The 20964-nt window shown below is 48.1% G+C and overlaps 1 protein-coding gene across 3 annotated transcripts in view; it reads right to left on the reverse strand.

The window, feature by feature from the left end:
* The window catches only part of LOC126547026 (pancreatic lipase-related protein 2-like), a 48356-nt gene that overhangs the window by 20356 nt on the left and 7036 nt on the right, over positions 1 to 20964 (reverse strand). Inside the window, exons 1-2 of one of the 3 annotated variants that reach the window (XM_055062985.2) lie at positions 19756 to 19861; positions 979 to 1061 (exon numbers count right to left, since the gene is read on the reverse strand). In XM_055062985.2, coding sequence (XP_054918960.2) covers positions 979 to 1056 — 78 coding nt within the window. In that variant the 5' untranslated portion in view covers positions 1057 to 1061; positions 19756 to 19861. Of the gene's footprint in view, positions 1 to 978; positions 1062 to 1248; positions 1403 to 19755; positions 19862 to 20964 lie in introns of those variants that run through there. The other 2 variants (XM_055062984.2, XM_050194845.3) reach the window with 2 other exon arrangements.

Raw genomic sequence — 20964 nt, forward strand, 5'->3', positions numbered from 1 at the left:
GCGGCAAGTTGCTTTTCCATTCACTTTAATTTCCATTAATTTATCGTTTCTTCATTCCATTTATTAAGCACAAGTAATTTCCCCTATGTTGTTTGTTGGCTTCTCACGATATGACTATTGAAAATCGGGCCCCTCGGTTAACCCCTGTCTTCTCATTTATTACATAACGATGGTCTCGAATCCGGCAACATTGATTCCTTCAGGTAGCATATGTGTGTTTATTAACCAGTTGCCTTCACCCCAAAAGATCAGGTTCTCGTGACGCCTGCGGCAAAAAGGACGTTCCACGTCCGCCGCCAAGGTCTGTGAGTGGTGGCGCTGGCTAACACTCCCAGGGTTCTACTAATACACATACATACCCAAAAAAGTGGACGGGGAAACAGCGCCGCAGTAGCTCGATTGGTAGAGCATCGCACGCGAAATGTGAAGGTTGTGGGTTCGGTTCCCACCTGTGGCAAGTTGTTTTTCCATCCACTTTCCATTAATTTATTGTTTCTTCGTTCCATTTATTAAGCACAAGTAATTTCCCCTATGTTGTCCTTGGTGTCAGTGTTTGTTGGCTTCGCATGGTATATATATATATATATATATATATATCCGAAACATCACGGCGGCCAGTGGTCTCAGGGGCACATATACAGCAGCATTTATCCGCCCCCATTTTTACGCAGCGCTATCTCCGGGACCGGCCCGTGAAGGAATGACAGAAACATACACGATACGGTAGGGAGGCGGTAACAGGCTAAGGAAGGTCTTTAAGAATACAATATACAAACAACACACATATATACAAGCAAGAGCACCTATAGAAGCATAGAAATAATGAAATTGGTCTTTCCCTCCACAGGAAAGCTAATTGGCGAAAAGCCAGCTTCGACAAATGCTGCCCATGCATGCGTGTAACGCATGCATTGTCATCACGTCGAGGTCAACGCCTGCAAACAATCGCTTGTAAGAACAGGTGTAAAACTTACGTACCGTAAGGTCAGAGTGGCTGGCATTACGAACGCCTGCTCCATACGCGATGGCAGCGCACAGTAGCACCAGTAGAGTCATGGTAGCTGTGGGCAAATGGAAAGGAAGGAAGAGGCATAAAGCATAAGCTTTACGCAGCTTGGCAAACAAGATTTGATCAAGAGTATTTTACAATTTAAAGCCGTATAATTGCTGCCGCAGTGCCCTGCATTATTTCAAGAACAAAGCGCGGGTATCGAGGGACGTCGCCCCGAAGCGCACTAGATAGCTTACATTTAGGAGAAGTTCCTTGACGTCAGGTAAAAATCAGCGCATGGCTATCGTTGCATGTTGTCAGTCGCTCTTCGAACTACTGATTTTTTTAGCTGAAAACACTCATCAAACGAGCGCGCTTGAGCTTGCAAGCAGCTCGGCATCGCCATTGCGGGGAGAAAATGGCCCCTTTTCACAAACCAAGCTGCACGTGCACGAGCAACATTGTATAAGCACAAAGGCGAAGTATTTTCATCTCCGAGAACAAATGGAGGCGTCAAGTTGTCACGTGGAGAAAAGAGCGCGGAGAAAATTCCCTGCAGTTCACAAACACGCCGTAAAAATGCCGGGGAAAGAAAAAGAAAGAGATTGCGGTTTCGTTTCGTGTTTAAATGTACGAAACAGCACTGCTCCTTCACCATGCAACTGCGTCCTTATGACCGTGTCTGTATTAGATTATCACACTTCCTTTACTGCTTGAAAGTTTCACCGCGTGAACCTCCCTCCATCTCAGCGCAGTAAGCTCGAGTACATTCGCACCCATCGGTAGCACACAGGGGAGCGATTATGGCTCAAATGGTAAGCGGCAACCACATAAAGCGTATTTCCGGCGTATTTTTGGCGAGGCGTCAGCACACGCATTGAACGCTCGATGCGTGATTTTCACTTTGCAATCAGAGTTTAATCGTATTTCGTGCGCTTGCAGCTTAAGGCCGCAACCACGCATATGATCCGCCTAACGCTCATTCAACATGGTCTGATCATCGCCACCACCGCCACCACCACCACAACCACCACCATGATGATGATGATGATCATCATCATCATCATCATGATCTCTTATGCCGTCGAAGGCCCTTAGAAGCGATCTCGACTCCTGCACTGCGTTAGCTCACCTCCATCCTATGACTGCAAATTTCCTAATTTCATCACACCAGCGAACTCTCTCCACCCCCGACTGCGCATCCCTTCATTTGGCGTCCTTTGGTTATCTGCCCTACGCATTACATGACCTACTCAACTTCCTTCTTCCTCTTAATATGAACTGGAATGCCGGCTATACCCCCGTTTGCCCTCTAATCCACACCACTGGCTTCCTGCCCCATTCAAGTTACACCTATCACTTTATCAGTCGACTTGTCGTGTCGTCGACTTTGTCGTGCTGTCAACGTATAGAGGCGCGTGCACGACCCCTGAATGAAAGGATGGAAGATCTCCAGAGACGTGCATTGCGTTTCGATGCAAAAGTGCCCACGCCAAGTGGGCGCACCTCTAGTGTAGCAACATTATATCGGTATTGCGGCAAAATCTGGCTATTTGTTTCACTGTTGTATTCAAATTCGAAAAGCGCGTAACCGGAGTAATTGGTTTGCCTGCCTGCTTGTTCGGTTATAACATCGGGATATTCGAATATCCGTAAATTCTTTTTCTTTCTGTACTGATATTGAAGTTGTTTGAATAGCTCTACTCTGTGGTGCGTATGTCGAACAAGAAAGCGACGAATTACTTCCAGCGTATACATCAACACTGCGCGTGACTTTAAGCAGCCTGCATTCGAAGGCCACGCGCACAGCCAGAGCTGCGGGGATAAATTTGTTGCTGTTCTCATCTTCACATCGCCAGTTAGTATTTTTCACATCACCACTACCATCATCTGCAGCGATATGGTATCATTATTCGCCCGGTGATGAAGGCACCCGCGATGAAACTAGAGCCTGAGTGGACAGTTCATTTCATTGAAAACGGTTCGTATAGATATATATCTCGACAATTATCTGAACTGGGACACCCAGCAGAGCTCGGTGTCTGCTCGTTAGAGAGCATTATTTCTCGATTCGAGGACCAAAGGCCAGATGAGGAACCAGGTGACGGGCAGGCAATTCGTACCAATATTAGAGACTGTTACGTTTCGCCTACAACGCGCGGTAATGCCGGCGCGGATGCAACGGACGCCGGGGCTTTGTTCAAAGCGGCGGACATTTTGGCCCGTCCGACGCCGCCGCAACGCCTACCCGCCAAGCGTGCCCAGGCGTGTTTCAGTGCCACGTGTCTTCGTGTGTGCGTGTGTGTGTGTGTGCCCTCGCTTGTCAAAGCGCGGCAGCCGGGGAGCGGAGTTCCCCGAATGAGGAGCCTGGAGGTCTCTCGGCTCAACTGTTCGCGCCGTCGTGTGGGTGAGGGTTGGCAATGCGTCACTACACTCGGTTCAGCAGGTCTCTCGGCCCGACAGTTCGCGCCGTCGTGGGCTCCTGCTGCGCCGTCCCGTGACCTTCATCCCGTGACCTTCCCTCCTTCCCTTTTGGACCGCGACGCCGGGAGTATAAGAGCAGCTGCCCCCGGACGCCAGAGGAGAGGCTCCGATTTGTACTGTTGAGTTACGTGCTCTCCCGTCTCTCCACTTCGGTCGTCCTGACCGGCCGCTCTTTTGCTATGTTAGAATAAACAAGTTGTTCTGTTACCAGTCTTCTCATGCTTTGCCGGGACCTTCGGATGCTTCCAGTGCCCCAGGCCGCCAGGCCAACGCTACCCTTGGGGCTTGCGACCCATTGGCAATAACGGGCGTCAGCACCGAGACCCCAATAACTCGGGCCAGCGGTGCGATTCCAACATCTGGTTGCCAGCGGTGAGATCGCGACAACGGAGGCCAGCAGCGAAGAGATGCGGTTGACTGTATGCTGAGCAGCACAACGACCATCCGGGAGCAGCGCAACGAGCCCTGTGTGATGACTGGTTGCCTGCAGCGGAACGACTGCGCGGAATTCTTGGCTGCAAGGTTTGGTGAGTGCGGGACTTTCTTCTTCTGAGTTTTGCCAGGCTTTTGTTAGTGTTAGAAACAGAGCTGGTAATTGTGGTTGTCGTTGCTGCCGGGTTAGTTTGCGGCAAGACAATAGTAGGCAGTAGAGAAAGCAGCATTCAGAGCAGCCATGGATTTGAAGTCGTTGCGCAAACCGAAATTGCTGGAGCTTGCAAGAGAGTTGGGTCTGGATGTCTCAGACAAACTCAGAAAACCAGAACTGCTAAGGGCTATTCTTGAGTTAGAAGCTGAGGATGACGAGCTGTCGGAATGCCTTGAGACCATTGAGGAGAGGGAGCTTGAACTTAAAGAACAGAAAGAGAAAGATGAGCGTGAACGAAAAGAACAGAAAGAAAAAGCAGAGCGCGAACACGCTTTGGAAATGAAGCGTCTCGAGGTAGAGATGGAACGCGCTCGTAATGGAAGTCAGGCACACGGTGCAGGAGAACGAGTATTGTTCAAAATGACTGACCTGATGCGGCCGTTTAAGCTTGGAGAGGACATTGGTTTGTTCCTGGTTAACTTTGAGCGAACGTGCGAGAAGCAGGGGTTCTCTCGGGAAACGTGGCCACAGCGCTTGCTCACTTTGCTACCCGGCGAGGCGGCCGACGTAGTCGCTCGCTTGGAGAGAGAGGAGGCAGAGGATTTCGACAAAGTGAAATCGAGTCTGCTAAAAAAGTACAGGCTGTCGGCGGAGGCGTTCCGTCGGAAGTTTCGGGAAAATGAGAAAGGCAGAAGTGAGTCGTATACAGAGTTTGCCTACAGGCTAATGTCAAACATGCAGGAGTGGCTCAAAGAAGAGAAAGCGTTTGGTGACCACGAGAAAGTTCTGCAGTGTTTCGGGCTAGAACAGTTTTATAGTCGGTTACCTGAGAACGTGCGGTACTGGGTCTTGGATAGGCCAGACGTTAGTACGGTGGCTAGAGCCGCTGAGTTAGCCGAGGAGTTTGTGACGCGTCGGGCTCGCGGAGCTAAGGACGGTCAAAAGGGTGAATTTGGCTCCAAGTTTGAGAGGCCGAAGTTCACGCCCATGAGAAAGCGGTTCGAGACGAGGCAAGCGCGCGTGTGTTATACGTGCCAGAAGCCGGGTCACTTTTCGGCGCAGTGTCCGACCGAACGTGAGGAGACGGCGGCAGCCGAAGCCGAACGCAGAAAGCGGTTTGAGATGAGGCAAGTACGCGTGTGTTATACGTGCCAGAAGCCGGGACACTTTTCGGCGCAGTGCCCAGAAACAAAACCAAAAGTCGTGTTTTTTTCATTAGGCAGCACTGACGAGAACATGAAGCTTCTCGAGCCTTACATGCGAGACCTCCTCGTGAACGGGAAAGAGTGCCGAGTGCTTCGCGATTCCGCAGCTACAATGGATGTAGTTCACCCCTCTTACGTAGAACCCGATATGTTCACGGGCGAGTGCGCATGGATCAAGCAAGCAGTGGAAGCTCATAGCGTGTGTCTGCCGGTAGCAAAAGTGCTTATTGAAGGACCTTTCGGAGCACTTGAGACGGAGGCCGCAGTGTCATCTATGCTGCCCCCCCAGTACCCGTACCTATTTTCGAACAGGTCCGATCACCTCCTGCGCGAGAAGGGGCTTTTGTTTGGTGAGGCTAGCGTTCAGGCCTTAACCAGATCGAAGGTTCAGGAGCTCGCTGCAAAGGCGGTAGTTGCGGGGCCGACGTTGTTGAACGATGAAAAAGGGTCAGAGGCGCAGCAAGCTAGTATTCAGAGCACGCCCGAACGGGATAAAATTGAGCCTGTAGCGTTAAAGGCACCAGATACTGGAGAGGAAATTCCCGATGCGGGAAAGTTAGAAGAGCTTCCGGTTGAGCTTCCGGGACTAGGCTCAGTGACGAACAGGAAAGACACCGATCAAGTCATTAGTGACTTAATAAGTAAAGCATCGCTGTCGCCTGAGCAGAAAACCGAACTACACCAGCTCTTACAAGAGTTTCAAGGTCTGTTCTCTGAGAGGCCTGGTAGGACTTCTGTCCTTACTCATGACATAGAACTTACCTCCCCAGAGCCAGTACGATCCAAGGCGTACCGGGTGTCACCCCGCCAGAGCGATATTATGGAGGCTGAGGTAACGAAAATGCTACAGCTCGGTGTTATTGAAGCGGGTGAGAGTGATTATACCTCCCCTTTGATTTTAGTTGAGGTACCGGGCAAGGAACCTCGTCCTTGCGTCGACTACCGCAGGCTTAATTCCATCACTAAGGATCAAATTTATCCGATCCCTAACATCGAGGAGCGCCTTGAGAGAGTGAGTAGCGCTCAGTTTATTTCCACCCTAGATCTTGTCAGGGGTTATTGGCAGGTTCCACTTACAGAAGAGGCTAGTAGGTATGCGGCGTTCATTTCACCAATGGGGACATTCCGTCCTAAAGTTTTGAGTTTTGGTTTGAAGAACGCGCCATACTGCTTTTCAAGCCTCATGGATAAAGTGTTGCGGGGACAGCAAGAATTCGCTTTACCGTATCTAGACGACGTAGCGATATTCTCCGCATCCTGGCCTGAGCATATGGCGCACTTGCGGGCAGTGCTAACCCGCCTGCGCGATGCGGGCTTGACAGTCAAGGCTCCCAAGTGCCAGTTAGCACAGGCCGAGGTTGTCTACCTCGGACACGTGATTGGTCGGGGTCGTCGCCGCCCCTCTGAAATAAAGGTGGCCGCTGTGCGAGACTTCCCGCAACCGCGTACAAAGACCGATGTTCGGTCGTTCTTAGGTGTCGCCGGCTATTATCAGAGGTACATTCCCAGGTACCCTGATATCGCGGCTCCCTTGACGGATGCTCTAAGAAAGACAGAGCCGCAAACAGTCGTCTGGGATGAGACGAAGGAAAGAGCTTTTAGCGCCCTAAAGAGCGCCCTAACAAGCCAGCCTGTGCTACGATCGCCCGACTACACAAAAGGGTTCGTTGTTCAGTGTGATGCTAGTGAGCGAGGCATGGGCGTTGTACTGTGCCAACGGGAAAATGGAGAAGTAGAACACCCCGTCCTGTATGCTAGTCGTAAGCTGACGAGTCGTGAGCAGGCGTATAGCGCCACCGAGAAAGAGTGTGCGTGTATTGTGTGGGCCGTTCAGAAATTGTCATGTTACCTAGCCGGCTCGAGGTTTATCATTGAAACGGATCACTGCCCTCTCCAATGGCTGCAGACCATCTCTCCCAAAAATGGCCGCCTCCTGCGCTGGAGCCTCGCTTTGCAACAATATTCCTTTGAGGTGCGTTACAAAAAGGGGAGTCTCAACGGTAACGCCGATGGCTTAAGTCGAAGCCCCTAACGTGGGAATCAGCCTCAAAATTGCTTGTTACTGATGTTTTTCTTCCTGAGGCAGGATTTTTAACCTATTGCTTTTGTGTAGTGTTTCAAAGTGATGATGTGCTTTCTAGTGCAATTTTTCGATTTGTGGACGCGTTCTGAGTGCTGCTAAACTACTGTAAGGAACTAGGCAGCAGTAAAAAAGGGGAAAGAGCCTGGCAGGGCTTAGTGAGGGTTGTGCCGTGCTTGCTGACTGAGCGGTTGACTTTTGGCGTGGTTCTAACGCTTGCCGGAAACGAGAACAAAAATGTCAACTCTCCCGAAGTCACTTTGCAGTGTCCTGTGTGCACCTGAACGTGAGAACGAGGCCTTCTCTGTGCGCTGCGCTCAAGAAACGCCCAAGGACGCCCAACTTCGGTTATGAGCATCATCGAGCGACATCCCTCCGGACAGCGGATGCAGTCCCCTGACCATCGGGATCTCCTTCCCCCGGCGGGGCGGTCTGTTACGTTTCGCCTACAACGCGCGGTAATGCCGGCGCGGATGCAACGGACGCCGGGGCTTTGTTCAAAGCGGCGGACATTTTGGCCCGTCCGACGCCGCCGCAACGCCTACCCGCCAAGCGTGCCCAGGCGTGTTTCAGTGCCACGTGTCTTCGTGTGTGCGTGTGTGTGTGTGTGCCCTCGCTTGTCAAAGCGCGGCAGCCGGGGAGCGGAGTTCCCCGAATGAGGAGCCTGGAGGTCTCTCGGCTCAACTGTTCGCGCCGTCGTGTGGGTGAGGGTTGGCAATGCGTCACTACACTCGGTTCAGCGGGTCTCTCGGCCCGACAGTTCGCGCCGTCGTGGGCTCCTGCTGCGCCGTCCCGTGACCTTCATCCCGTGACCTTCCCTCCTTCCCTTTTGGACCGCGACGCCGGGAGTATAAGAGCAGCTGCCCCCGGACGCCAGAGGAGAGGCTCCGATTTGTACTGTTGAGTTACGTGCTCTCCCGTCTCTCCACTTCGGTCGTCCTGACCGGCCGCTCTTTTGCTATGTTAGAATAAACAAGTTGTTCTGTTACCAGTCTTCTCATGCTTTGCCGGGACCTTCGGATGCTTCCAGTGCCCCAGGCCGCCAGGCCAACGCTACCCTTGGGGCTTGCGACCCATTGGCAATAACGGGCGTCAGCACCGAGACCCCAATAACTCGGGCCAGCGGTGCGATTACAACAAGACACACTTAACCACATGACGCCTCCGGCTGATAAAAACGGAATGAGCACCAGCCAGACTGAAGCAGTGACACTCCACATAGTGTTCACTTCCCAGCTCCATGTACGTCAATCACCTGCCACTTGTATCTCTCTGAGACCCACTCGGGACATAATTTGGACGCACTGAAATCATGGAAGGCCCACGCGTCGAAGCTCCCCCTATTACGTAACTTTCAAAAATATTTGTAATAATAACAATATAACGGCTTATTATAATTATTTTTCATTTTTCGGACCACTGGTGTCATGGCGGGGTGGGGGGGGGCGCAATAATGGGCGGCTTTTCGCATTTAGCTTGCCTCGAGAAAAAGCACGTAAAAAATATTTACGCATGACATAGTGCGATAAAAACGTCCATCTGTATGGGCTGTTTTAGAACGTAATAACAGCTTTCTGATCGGTCTCCATTTCTTGAATTCAAGAAGTTAAACCTTGTTTATTAATCTTTAACTTTCTAGAGAACTAGCACAAAAAGAATTACCCTGGTGGCGGGTCAGGTGACTGAATAGCGTAGGTCTCATAATCGTATATTGTACTAGTTTGTTTAACAGCTTGGCTGACGTTAGATGAGACACCTTTCATAGAAAGAGAAAAACAGCCGTGAGGGCGTTTGTTCCGCAACAAATTAAGTAGGGTAAGGGAAAAATTTTGTTTACATAGTGAGCTCACACGCAGCCTGTGTCGCAAATGTGGCATAGTTTTGTAAATTTACACACAGGATTTGCTCGTAGAGTAATAAACATCCAGCTAAATCGTTGTGTTTATGATTTCACTGTCCATTTGCTTTGGCCTTTAGATATTTTAATTGAAGTAAAACTGTCGCCACCTGTAAAGAAAAATCCTGAGAGTTACAGCCTGAGACGTGTCTGCCTTTGGCAACTGTGTGTTAGCGCCACGGATGAGAAATATTGCCCTACAGTGTGGTCGCAGGCCAATTAACTTTGATCAGTGACCCGTTGACGTGTTTTGGAGCTGTCGCAATGGTTCTCACGGTAGAGGAGGTCACTATTAAATTTAAGGAGAACTTTGGGGTTCACTGGTCAACCGGAAACTTCAGGGATCCTTTAGGCTCTTCATTTTTTGATACGCTGTACTGACTATGCCCAAGCTTCATGGGCAAGCTCGCAGGTATTTTTGCTATTCTACAGCTGCGAATTATTGCTATGTGCATATGATATCGTAATACAAGGTGTGTTCAAAAAGAAAACGAACTTTTGCTATAACACCTTTACTGCTTATGGTGCAACATTTTAAGTGTTGACCCCTTCAAAGTAGTCCCCTATACTGGCAATGCACTCTTCCTATCTTTTCTTCCATTTATAGAAAGCCTCCTGGAACGCACTTTCTGGAATGGTGCGCAGGTCTCTTCTCGCATTGTCCTGGATATCCTCTACGGTTTAGAAACGACGGCCTTTCAAGGTGGTTTTCAGCTTTGGGAATAGAAAAAAGTCTGCTGGGGCTAGGTCCGGAGAATATGGTGGGTGGGGCACAACAGGAGTGTGGTGTCTCAAAAAGTAGCTGAGGACAAGGAGCGACGCGTGAGCCGGGGCATTGTCATGATGCAACATCCAAGCCTGATTTTCCCACAATTCAGGCCTCTTACTGCGCACAGAGTCTCTCAAACGTGCTAGGATTCCCTGGTAAACTTCTTTGTTTACCGCCTGGCCATGTGGCACAAATTCTTGATGGACAATGCCTTAGCAGTCAAAAAACACAACCAACATCACCTTCATTTTTGACCGTCTCATGTGTGCTTTTTTGGGGCGAGGAGAACCTTTGGCCCTGCACTTTCATTTCAACAACATAGCCATAAACCCATGTCTTATCGCCTGTTATGATGTTCTTAAGAACGTTGTAATCGTCATTGGCAGCGGCGAGCAGTTCCTGGCTGATTTCAACACGGGTCTGCTTCTGTTCGTCAGTCAACAAACGCGGCACGAATTTTGCACTGACACAACGCATCCCAAGTTTGTCACTCAAAATTTCATGACATGATCCTACACTGATACCCGCTTTGTCAGTGACTTCTCGAACAGTCAAACGACAATTTCCACGAATCACAGTTCGAACCCTCTCGACGTGGTCATCATCTGTGGATGTGGAAGGTCGTCCAGGCTCGGGATCGTCACCGAACAACATTCTTCCGTGTTGAAAACTCTTGAACCAATAATAGCACTGCGTGCGACTCATACAGTCCTCCCCGTATCCTTGGCTAAGCAACTGAAATGTCTCTGTGAAGTTTTTCCCAAGTTTGTAGCAGAACTTCACGCACACACGCTGTTCTTTCAATTACTTCATTGTCACTTTGGCACCAATCCGAAGAACAGCTTGTTCATGTGCTCACTTCAGCGGCTGTAGCTCGCCAACTAACGGTCAGAGCGAAACGCGGCAAATGGCAGCTTGTTGTCCAAACCTGCCGCTACATGCGCTCAGTAGCCGCAGCGCGTTCCCTCTGCCGGTTGGCGCGCTATTTCAAAAGTTCGGTTTCTTTTGAACACACCTCGTACATGCGAAGGAAACATTCTAGTCAAGCCTTAGCGGTGCCCCGTATTCGTGCTTATATATCCGACTATCCGGCTAACCGGTTAATTAAAACCGGATTTTCTGTATACTTGTTCTAACAAATGCGAATAACCGGATAAGTGGTTTTCAAGGCCGGATTCACTTCCCTCCAGTTAAACCAGATAGCAGGTTTGCCGGATGCATGCCAGGACCAGCCGGCTCTGCCAGAGCCAGCACAGCGTTCTGGTTCCCACTGCTTACATGGGCGCTGTGCGCACGTGCTATCGTTCTTGATGAGCAGCTGTGTGCATACCACACCATGGTGCGTGTTGAAGTAGGAGCAAGAGCACCGAGCTCGAAATGTACCCGAAATACATTCCATTTGGTTGCCACATAGCACACGCGCGCAGCAGCTCCATTTGTGGCGCACATTAAGTTGTTTGCTATAGGTGGTCCCAAGCACTTAGCGTCGACGCTGTAGACCACAGAAGTAACGCGCCAGCGTCAAAGACCGCCCACTATAACGGCGTTTCTTTAGCTGCGATGAAAAATCGCGTACTGAAAAGAAAGATGGCGAGAAAGGAACGCCGAAAGTCATCGGTACTTCAATCTTCTCGTACATTTTTCTTCTTTCCTAAATGTGCGGGAAATACTCCACAATGTCGCGCTCTTAACTAGCCCAACTTTCTGCATTAACAGCCTTCGCGACGTTTCCACTGTCAGTTTATTGGTCTGGTGACTGCAAACACTGTCGCACTTAAGCCTGCCCTGTTGCCGTTGCGACAAGCCCATTCCTGTCGTGACTGTAGAATGAGCGAGCAGATGAACTCAGTTTTCTCTGCTCTGTTTTCGCTCTCTACTATCCTCTGAGTGATACTCATCGAATCAAAACTATTCGAAATTTGCACGCTCACGGGCTATCTCTACTCGACCATCTTAGCTTTCGTTGTTTCGCTAACTCTTTAACGTTTTATCAACCACAACAATCAACAATTGTTTCATGTATAGCTCGCGCTGATCAGTCAATCGCACTATCATGGGTTAACAGACACACGAAGGCGGTGCCTCATCTCCGAGCGTGCCCTGTCATTCATCGCTACGGCCATCACCTTTGCCGAGCTGGCTCGTTTATTAGCGCGCGCACAGAAACACAACTGCCCGGAAACAGTAGCGCTTATGACATTAGGCGTTCCCACGCCCAAGACCAGACCGTTTCGACGTTCTAGGCAAGAATGCTTAATTTGCACAATAATTGCCCTTCGGTGAAACTCATGCGAGTGTAGTCAGTCGGCGTTGTGCTAATTACGTGATCAAGAGCGGGAAGCATAATGAGGATTATATTCCTCTCTTCTGCACGCGCACTGGTAGCCGCGCCGCCTCGGTCTTCTGTGCTTAAGACGCTACCTGAAAGACGCCACACACTTGAGGAGTGTTTGACGTGTCCTAACATCAGCTAACGTGGCCGCCTGTTAAGAGGGCTTAGCATGTCCCCAGGGCGCATTGCAACAGAACAAGTGGACCAAGCCCAATGAAGAGTCCACGCCATCAACTTCGTACCATCAACCTGCCTAGCCGCCTCTCACGATCGACGCTACAGGGGGCCGAAATGGAATGTGCTTTTTTTTCTTTCTCTCTCAAAACTTCACGTTCGGTAGCCTTGTATAGCTGACGATTAACGTTGGCTACCCCTTTCCCTCCCATTTCCCCTTCTCCCAGTGTACGGTAGCCAACCGGGCTCAGTCCTGGTTAACCTCCGTGCCTTTCATTTATCGTTTTTTTTCTCTCTCTTGCCTACTTCGGTACAAATGTGGGAAGATAAATGTCAGTCATGTCGAAAGCCGAAAGATCTAAAATCTGCAGCCAATATAAGCGGCCGCTGAGACGAAGTAAGCAGTTGCCTGTAATATCTGCGCAAATCTGTGGGACTGCTTCTGACCAGCTGTCTTCTCGTTCTATTAGCACAGCCAGTACAAAAAAATTATTCAGAAGGCATTGAATTATTATTGGTCAATGTTGAGTTTTTCATTGAGGAATTGTGGAAATATTGTTGGAGAATTGTTGGGCTGACTGTTGAGTAATCTTGAATATTGGCCACTGAAATCTAATTGAAACACCATTGGGTGTCTCAATGTTGAATGATTGTTAACTTACCATTGAAATTCCATTGTGCTTAGACGGCTTGTGTTCATTTTGTTGAATGGTTGTTGGGTTACCATTGATGCTGCATTGAATTGACGTTGTGGTAGTTATGTCGACCTGTTGAGTTATTATTGTCACAGCACTGAAAAGCACATTGTGGCCCAGTTGAGATGGCATTGAGATTTCAGAAGTCTCCATTGAAATATGATTGACATTTCGTTGGTCTAGTGGATTTTTATTCATATATTGAAATCACTTTGCTATTCACACATGCATGCCCCGGTGCCTGCTCATAACTTTCACAAACACAAACAAAAGCAAAGGAAAGACTGATCAATTTGAAGTACCTTTATTTACACTAAAGATGCGTGCCCATGAAACGTTATTACAGTACATGTACTGTATGTACTGTATGTACATTACAGTACATACAGTACAGTACTACATCGAACCTGGAGACATAGGCGAGTACCTACAGCACTCTTAACAGTGTAAATACATCTGAAAAAGAAAACCAAAACATATGAATTCAATCAAAACCATCATTGTGGTCGTCACTTGCGACTTAAGTTTGTGACTAGAAGGCAAAGCGACTCAAAAGGCAGGGCTTAAGCATACCCTTTTAACAACCAACTTTGAACACATGAACACTTGAAGCTGCTTGCGTGTGAATACACACAAGACATCTGAATACGTTACATTAAAATGTTTCGCACACTAATCCATCACAGGAACAGTTACGGCTGACTGTGAGAAGGCAAAATAACAGACTTGAAACAAATGACCACGTAAATATATACAAGCTTTAGCGCACGTCTTTCACCGCGATTAAAATTTAATGAAGTACCAAAGTAGATTTGTCTGAGCTTTTTGTCTTCGAGATGTATATATTTTCAGGTTGCCTAATTATTTTATAAAATAACATCACTCAGCTTAGCTGTTAATTGATGAGACATCATTTAGAAAGTTGTCGGGCATGGTGAACACCTGAATCATGTTTCTGACGAGCCAGGTTTGCAAGAACAGTACACCATTTGTATATGTTAAATTGAGGTACAGAAGAGTTTGTTGGTGGTATTTCCTCAATTTAGTGAGCTCATTTTCAGTTAATTTTTCTGGACTTGCACAAAGCTAACTAGAGCACTTTTTGGGGCCTTTTTCACTATACACAGCAACTAAGTGGTACCTCAGTCAATAAAGAGATAAGGCAAGGCTAAAACCTTGAACGATAAGAGAAAAAATAATTATTTAGCCCAGAAAATTGGTAGTAACACACGGCTAACACAATTCCAAAGTGCCAAATAGATGGTCACCTGCACTAGCAGTATCAAGTACCCCAGAAATAGTCATAAAGGATTGGAAAAGGTTTCAATGACTGCACAGCCAGATTGGTGAGACAGTGAAAAACGCGAATGCGTATACGAAAAACCAATGACCTCATTTGCGCAGGTAAAATGTTATTAAAATGCTACCAGAATTTTATTGCATAAAATACATAAAAGTTGCATAAAAATTGGGACAAAGCAGTAACAAAGACGAAGGGAGATACAGCACCCGTGTTGAAAGAAATTACAAGTGATATACATGCATATTTAAGCTCAAGACAATTTTTTCTCCAATATATACAAAAAGAACACATGCACTGACTGCATAAAAGAAGGTTCCTGCGCCTGGAGAACGCATCACAGTACAAAGCAGCGTCATGAGAACCGAAAACCAGAGCTTAGTATGTTTAAAAAGTACGAATACTTGCATACCCACAGGCATGTGACATGTCATGCCTTGAATGGATGAAATTCATAAATCTCACACAAATGAAGTTACCGTCACTCTTATTGGCTTCCTCAGGGGACTCCTTGAAGTTGAACTAGAAAAATGTACATCAGTATTAAAAACAGGAGATAAGACCCTATAGCGTTCTTCCTGAAATAAACAGCGCAAATATTTCATGTATCAATTCTATGGACACTTCGCCAATTCGGTGTGCATTTATATTTGACAACCACCCAAACAGAGACGAGAAGGATGAATTAAGGTAGGAACACACATGAACGCTGACTCAACTACAAGTTTATTCGTGAAGACAAAGATTTTAAACACAGTGGCCAACTTCACAAAGAAAAAGCCATGGATGTGCAGCAGAAACGACCCGGCACAACAAAAAAGGACCGAAAGACATGTCCTGTAGAACAAACGTGCGTAAAAAAAAAAAACACGAAAACTGAAAGGTTTGTCCTGTAAGTGATATTAACGAGAAATTCTGCAGCAACTCTTTCCCACTAAGGATCACAGAAATCTTGCTTATGAATTTTTCTTCGAGATCAATAAATAATTCTTCCATAAGTCCTCTTGTGTTCTGGTCTTTGTGATGAAACAACCGTTCTTTCTGCTCTATACCTCAACACCAGAGGAGTTCCAGAAGCAATATTTATTGATCACAAACGAAACAAATGCATAACCATGTTATCTGTTGCCCTTAGTTGGAAAGACTTGCAGTTCTCAAGAGTATTTCTCTTTGGGTAGTATCACTCATCGGACAAATATTTCGCTTTTTCGAAAGATTTGTCCGATAGTTCTCGTTTTTCACGCACGTTTATTCTACGACATGGCTTTTTCATATATTTTTTCTTGTCGCTCGTGGCTGTTTCTACCACGCATGCACGGCTCTTTACCTGTGTCAAGTTGACCAGCGTCTTTAATACCTCTGTCTTCAAAAATAAACTTGCGCTCGTATGTGCTCCTACCTATTTCGTCGTCCGTCGTCAGCCTCTGTTCGCGCTGCTGTTTCCAGTACGCACGTATCACTTGGTTAGGCTGGTAAACATTCTCGCAAGCAAAAGGAAATACCTCCCAAGTCAGAGCAAATCGAAAGTAAGCCTTCACAGCGTCCATGCGGCAGCTAGTACACCACACAGCAGCACAAAAAATAGTTAAAAATCCCACTTGATGGAGAGTGGCAACAGAGATGCGAGCTTGCTAGTGAATCAGCGACATATCAACGGGTGTCTCTTGCACGACACCAAGCTGCTCTTGACGTAGAACACTTTAGCATCTGGGTATCTGCTGCATGCGTAACCTGCGAGAAGGGAATGTGGAGAGAAAATGAGATTGCGCGGATTCAGAATCTGCCACACACTGCACATAACTACGCACAAAATAGAAGTACACACTATACTGGCAAGTAAAAATTAAAAATTATGGGGTTTTACGTGCCAAAACCACTTTCTGATTATGAGGCACGCCGTAGTGAGGGACTCCGGAAATTTCGACCACCTGGGGTTCTTTAACGCGCACCTAAATCTAAGTACACGGGTGTTTTCGCATTTCGCCCCCATCGAAATGCGGCCGCCGTGGCCGGGATTCGATCCCGCGACCTCGTGCTCAGCAGCCCGACACCATAGCCACTGAGCAACTACGGCGGGTGCAAGTCAAAATTTGCGACTCTTTACGAGTGCTGTCTAGAAAAGGAAGAAATGGGTTGCTACGGTAAATGTTAGCTAAGACACGCACAGCGATGTTTCACAGCGGGGAGAAATATTCCAGGCTCTCGCAGAACCAAAGACCACGCGACAGTGCATAGCCGATACCAAGCAGATATCGAATCTTTGAGTAGAAGTCCAGCAGCAGGAATGACCTAAAGATACGCCGACAGCGATGCGAGCGTGAGCGTGCCTGTACGAGTGAGAAGATGCACCGCTTCTTTGAAGCTAGCCGCTCCGGCGTGCCTCCGATCATCCCACGCGATTTGTGTGCAGAACGTCGTATACACGCCCTTACGCGTTTTGCGCGGTAGCGTCTGCGCAGTGAGCTAGCTTCATGCACGCGTCATTCTTCACCGCGCAAACGGTGCTCGAGGCGACAACGCGCCGAGTGGCGCTCCTTTCGCTTCTGCAAGCAACGCACATTCGGATCGGTCCAGCTCAAAGAGGCAGCAGAGAACGGTGGCATATTTCGGTTATCGCCAATTAAAATTGTACAGTGCGCCTTCAACGGAAACGCACCGCGCTAGATAAAGATGCTTACTGCGGTAGTTTTGGCGGTGATAGGCGATAAGGCGAGCCCGTCGGCGTCTGTGTTCTTTGGCGACGTCGTCACCACACCTCTGTTCATTTGCGCTGTGTATCCGCGTACAGTCACCGCGCGGAAGCTGCGACTTAGCTGTTGGCCGTTCTCCGCAAATCCCAAAGAGGCGAAATATATTTTGTGGTGCGCCCCATCATTAGGCGCAACCTAAATCTAGGCGCGCTTAACCGCTACGGCACAAAAGGTGATCACACTAACCGTATGGTATACGATGAGCCACTACGGATTAAAAAAAATAATTATGATGTTCTACGTGCGAAACCAACGATCTGATTATGAGGCAGGTCGTAGTTGGGGACTCCGTATTAATTTTGACTTCCTGGAAATTTTTACGTACCTACAATGCACAATGCACGAGCGTCTTTGCATTCCGCTCCTTTGGAATGCGGCCGCTGCAGGGATCGTATCCACGACCTTGAGCCCCAAATTGCCACGGCGGCCGCCATAGTTACGAAATGCGTAAGCGTGACGTGCAACACCGCCTTCCGGTGCGAGTGTGGTACAAAAGTAGCACAGCTGCACACCTGCTGCACAATTATTTGTCGCGGTTCTCCTAAGCTCGTAGTGTCTGCCTAAATACCTTGAAAGGCAGCGCGCCTCTCACGTATCGGAACGCAATAACAAGCGCTTAGACGACCCACGTGAGCCCCTATGAAAGATGGCGTGACCACTGTACAAAATTATCACTGCTCAGAGAAGCTGATCCTTATGTTCCTATTGTGTTCTCTCATACAAATTAAGGAAAGGTCATTAGACAGGAACAAATGAAGCAATGCAATTTTACGCACGTGGGGCGCCGCTGCCTCTTCGCCTACTATTGTTTCAAACGAAGTGACGGCGCAGCGAGCGTTAGTATCGCGCGCTTTAGCTCCGGGGCATACGGTTTGCTTGAAGAAAGTGAACGGTGTGCTTAACATCTCACGCTTGTCAATGTCAAAATAGAAAAAAGGCTACGTGCCCAAGAAAACGAGATTACTTACCTATCTGCATAAGTTCGGCTGCGACTGTTTCGGGGTGCCTTCTCTCCAACAGGAATCATGACCTCTGCAGCGCAGCTCATCAAAACAGCCAGGCTCGCACATCAGTCGAAGACTAGTAGCTGGGTCAGCCAACGACTTCAACGGATAAACGTCCCACTTATCGTCGTTAAAGCATTTCACTAAAATGTGCGTCATGATGTCCGAAAAGAAAAAATGCTTTCATCAAAAAGTACGAGGCGTGATTCACTACACAACGGCAACCAACTGAGTCCGAAAGCCGTTCACAGCTTCACTATCGTATGGAGTTGTAAAAACCTTTCAAACACAAAGTAACCGCACGGAAAAACCACTAATTAATTGGTAATAATTTTTCATCCACTAAACTTCATAAAGTTTTAAGAACAACCTAATTTGTAGCTTAAACAATAAATACTACGACCAAAATATGCGACTACGGAACTAGCGGTAACGGTGTGTACTGTTGCAAAAGTGTGCTCAAAACGAAGTTACAACGGTTGCAACCGCGTGCGCGCGCACACACACACACACACACACACACACACACACACACACACACACACACACACACACACACACACACACACACCCGAACGCTACCTTGACGTTCGTAGCGCCACCTAGAAATAAAAACTACTACTAATTTTATTGTTTTTACAAAAGTAACGCTACTAGAATAGTTTATAGCACCTTTGCAGATGACGAGGCGACACGTAAGGTATGATAAGAGTCCGTGACCTGTATTTCTTTCATTCCCCTTTGGTGTTCTTCTATTTAACTGAACATACGGGACCTGCCCTGCAGGCTTGGGAGATGGGAGGACGACAGTTCGGCGAGGCTCAAATAAATCGCATGCATCTTGCAAGGCGAGAGTCGGGAGCAGCCGCAGATACAGCACTTAGCTGCGATACTGTTGCGGCTGTTTCAGAATCAGAAGCTCTTTGAAGTCAATGGTTATAGCGGCTGCGCGCTGCGATCTCAAAGCGTGTTCGTTGTAGAGAAGCATACCCACAACCCCACAAACAACTCGACAGGTCTCAAGAAACAGATTGGAGAAGATTGCAAACCAGAACGTTCCGAAACCCAGTACACTTAAACAGAATAAATTCAACACAATATCCAGACGCTAGCTGCAAGCTCTGCAAACACGAACACGCAGACATGGCACACATCTTGTGGAAGTGCACACAGATCAGTTCAGTATACGTAGAGGACAACATAGAACCGGACCTTCTCGAGGAGCGATGGCTAAGCGCTCTGACTAGCTCAGAACTAAACGACCAATTATGGGCTATCCAGCGGGCCCGGGCAGCGGTGGAAAGGCTATGCCTCACCGCACACAATGCCCGGGTGGCCTGAGCCCGGGCTGGCAACCTCGCAGGTCCTTTTTCCATTAAAGTTTTTTCCGTCCGTCCGTTTTATCTAGTACCACGGCCGTTGGATAAAAAAAGCTATATTTACTTCCCGGACAGAGGGTGCGACGCAGGAAATTCGAAGATCTCTCACGTGTATGTTTGCAGCGTGTGCGCCACTTGCATCCTACGGTTCCCACAGCGCGTCGGATGCTCGAAGGTAGCGTCGTCGCGTGTCGGCGTCTGTCTTATCGCCGGCCGCGCTGCCGCCGTGTCTACTTTTGGGGAACTCCACATGCGCGTAGTCACCATGTTTGCGAGTGAACTTCGCATTCTTCTGGTCCCCGAAACGTGCTCATTTTGGATCGTACCAATTGCTATGTCATCTAGTGTATGTGAAAACGACGATGGCATTTGTACACCGGCGAAGAAATAAATCGTTATGTACTTGGGCGGTCATGAAGCTAGTCTAACGCTGCAGTTTTTACAGAGCGGAAACGGCTACAAAAGTGGGGCGGTACCGGAGATAGGCGCTTGAAAGCGCCAGCTGTAGCGACAGCCCGAGGAAGTGGCACGCTGCGCACGCGCCAAGCATTTCAGAACTTCCTGGCTTTCGAACGAGAGGAGCATGCGCGCGTTCGTGGCCTAATGGCTAGAGCACCGGGCTCGACGGCCGACGTTCAGTGCCACCCCATCGGTAACACATTATTTTCTTTTTATGAAAACGAGGCGAAAGAAGAACCTACCTGCCGCAAAGTGACAGGAATGAGGTTGGAACGCTTCGCATTAAATTTTTGGAATATCTTCCTATGTGAGTCCTAATTATTGTATACTGGACTCAACTGCTACACAACAAAAAAACAACTACAAAAATCAACACAAATTACCCAATAAATTGCTTATTGAGAGCACTCAACGGTAATATTATTGTGCAAGTGTTGAGCCAACTCAATTGCTTTTGAAAATTTGTTGAAGTCCGTTGTTTCAACAATTCCCCAACAATACATCAATGGTTAATCAAGTGTCATTTTTGTACGGGAGTGCTCTCGAGCACTGTAAGCCATGATAGAATGTTCTAATATTCCTTTTGTTTTACTATAACTTTACTTCCGCAGTGTAGGGAAGTCATAAAAGCTGTGAGCAAGCATAAAGTAGTCAATAAAAACCACCTGAACAAGATCTACGACCCGTATTACACACAAACACACACGCTCAAACACGCACGCTCACACACGCACGCTCACACACGCACACACACACACACACACATACACACACACAAACACACACGCACACACACACACACACTCGCACGCACACACACACACACACGCACACGCTCGCACACGCACACGCACACACA

The sequence above is a fragment of the Dermacentor andersoni genome, chromosome 1, assembly GCF_023375885.2.
Source record: "Dermacentor andersoni chromosome 1, qqDerAnde1_hic_scaffold, whole genome shotgun sequence".
NCBI classification, from domain to species: Eukaryota; Metazoa; Arthropoda; class Arachnida; order Ixodida; family Ixodidae; genus Dermacentor; species Dermacentor andersoni.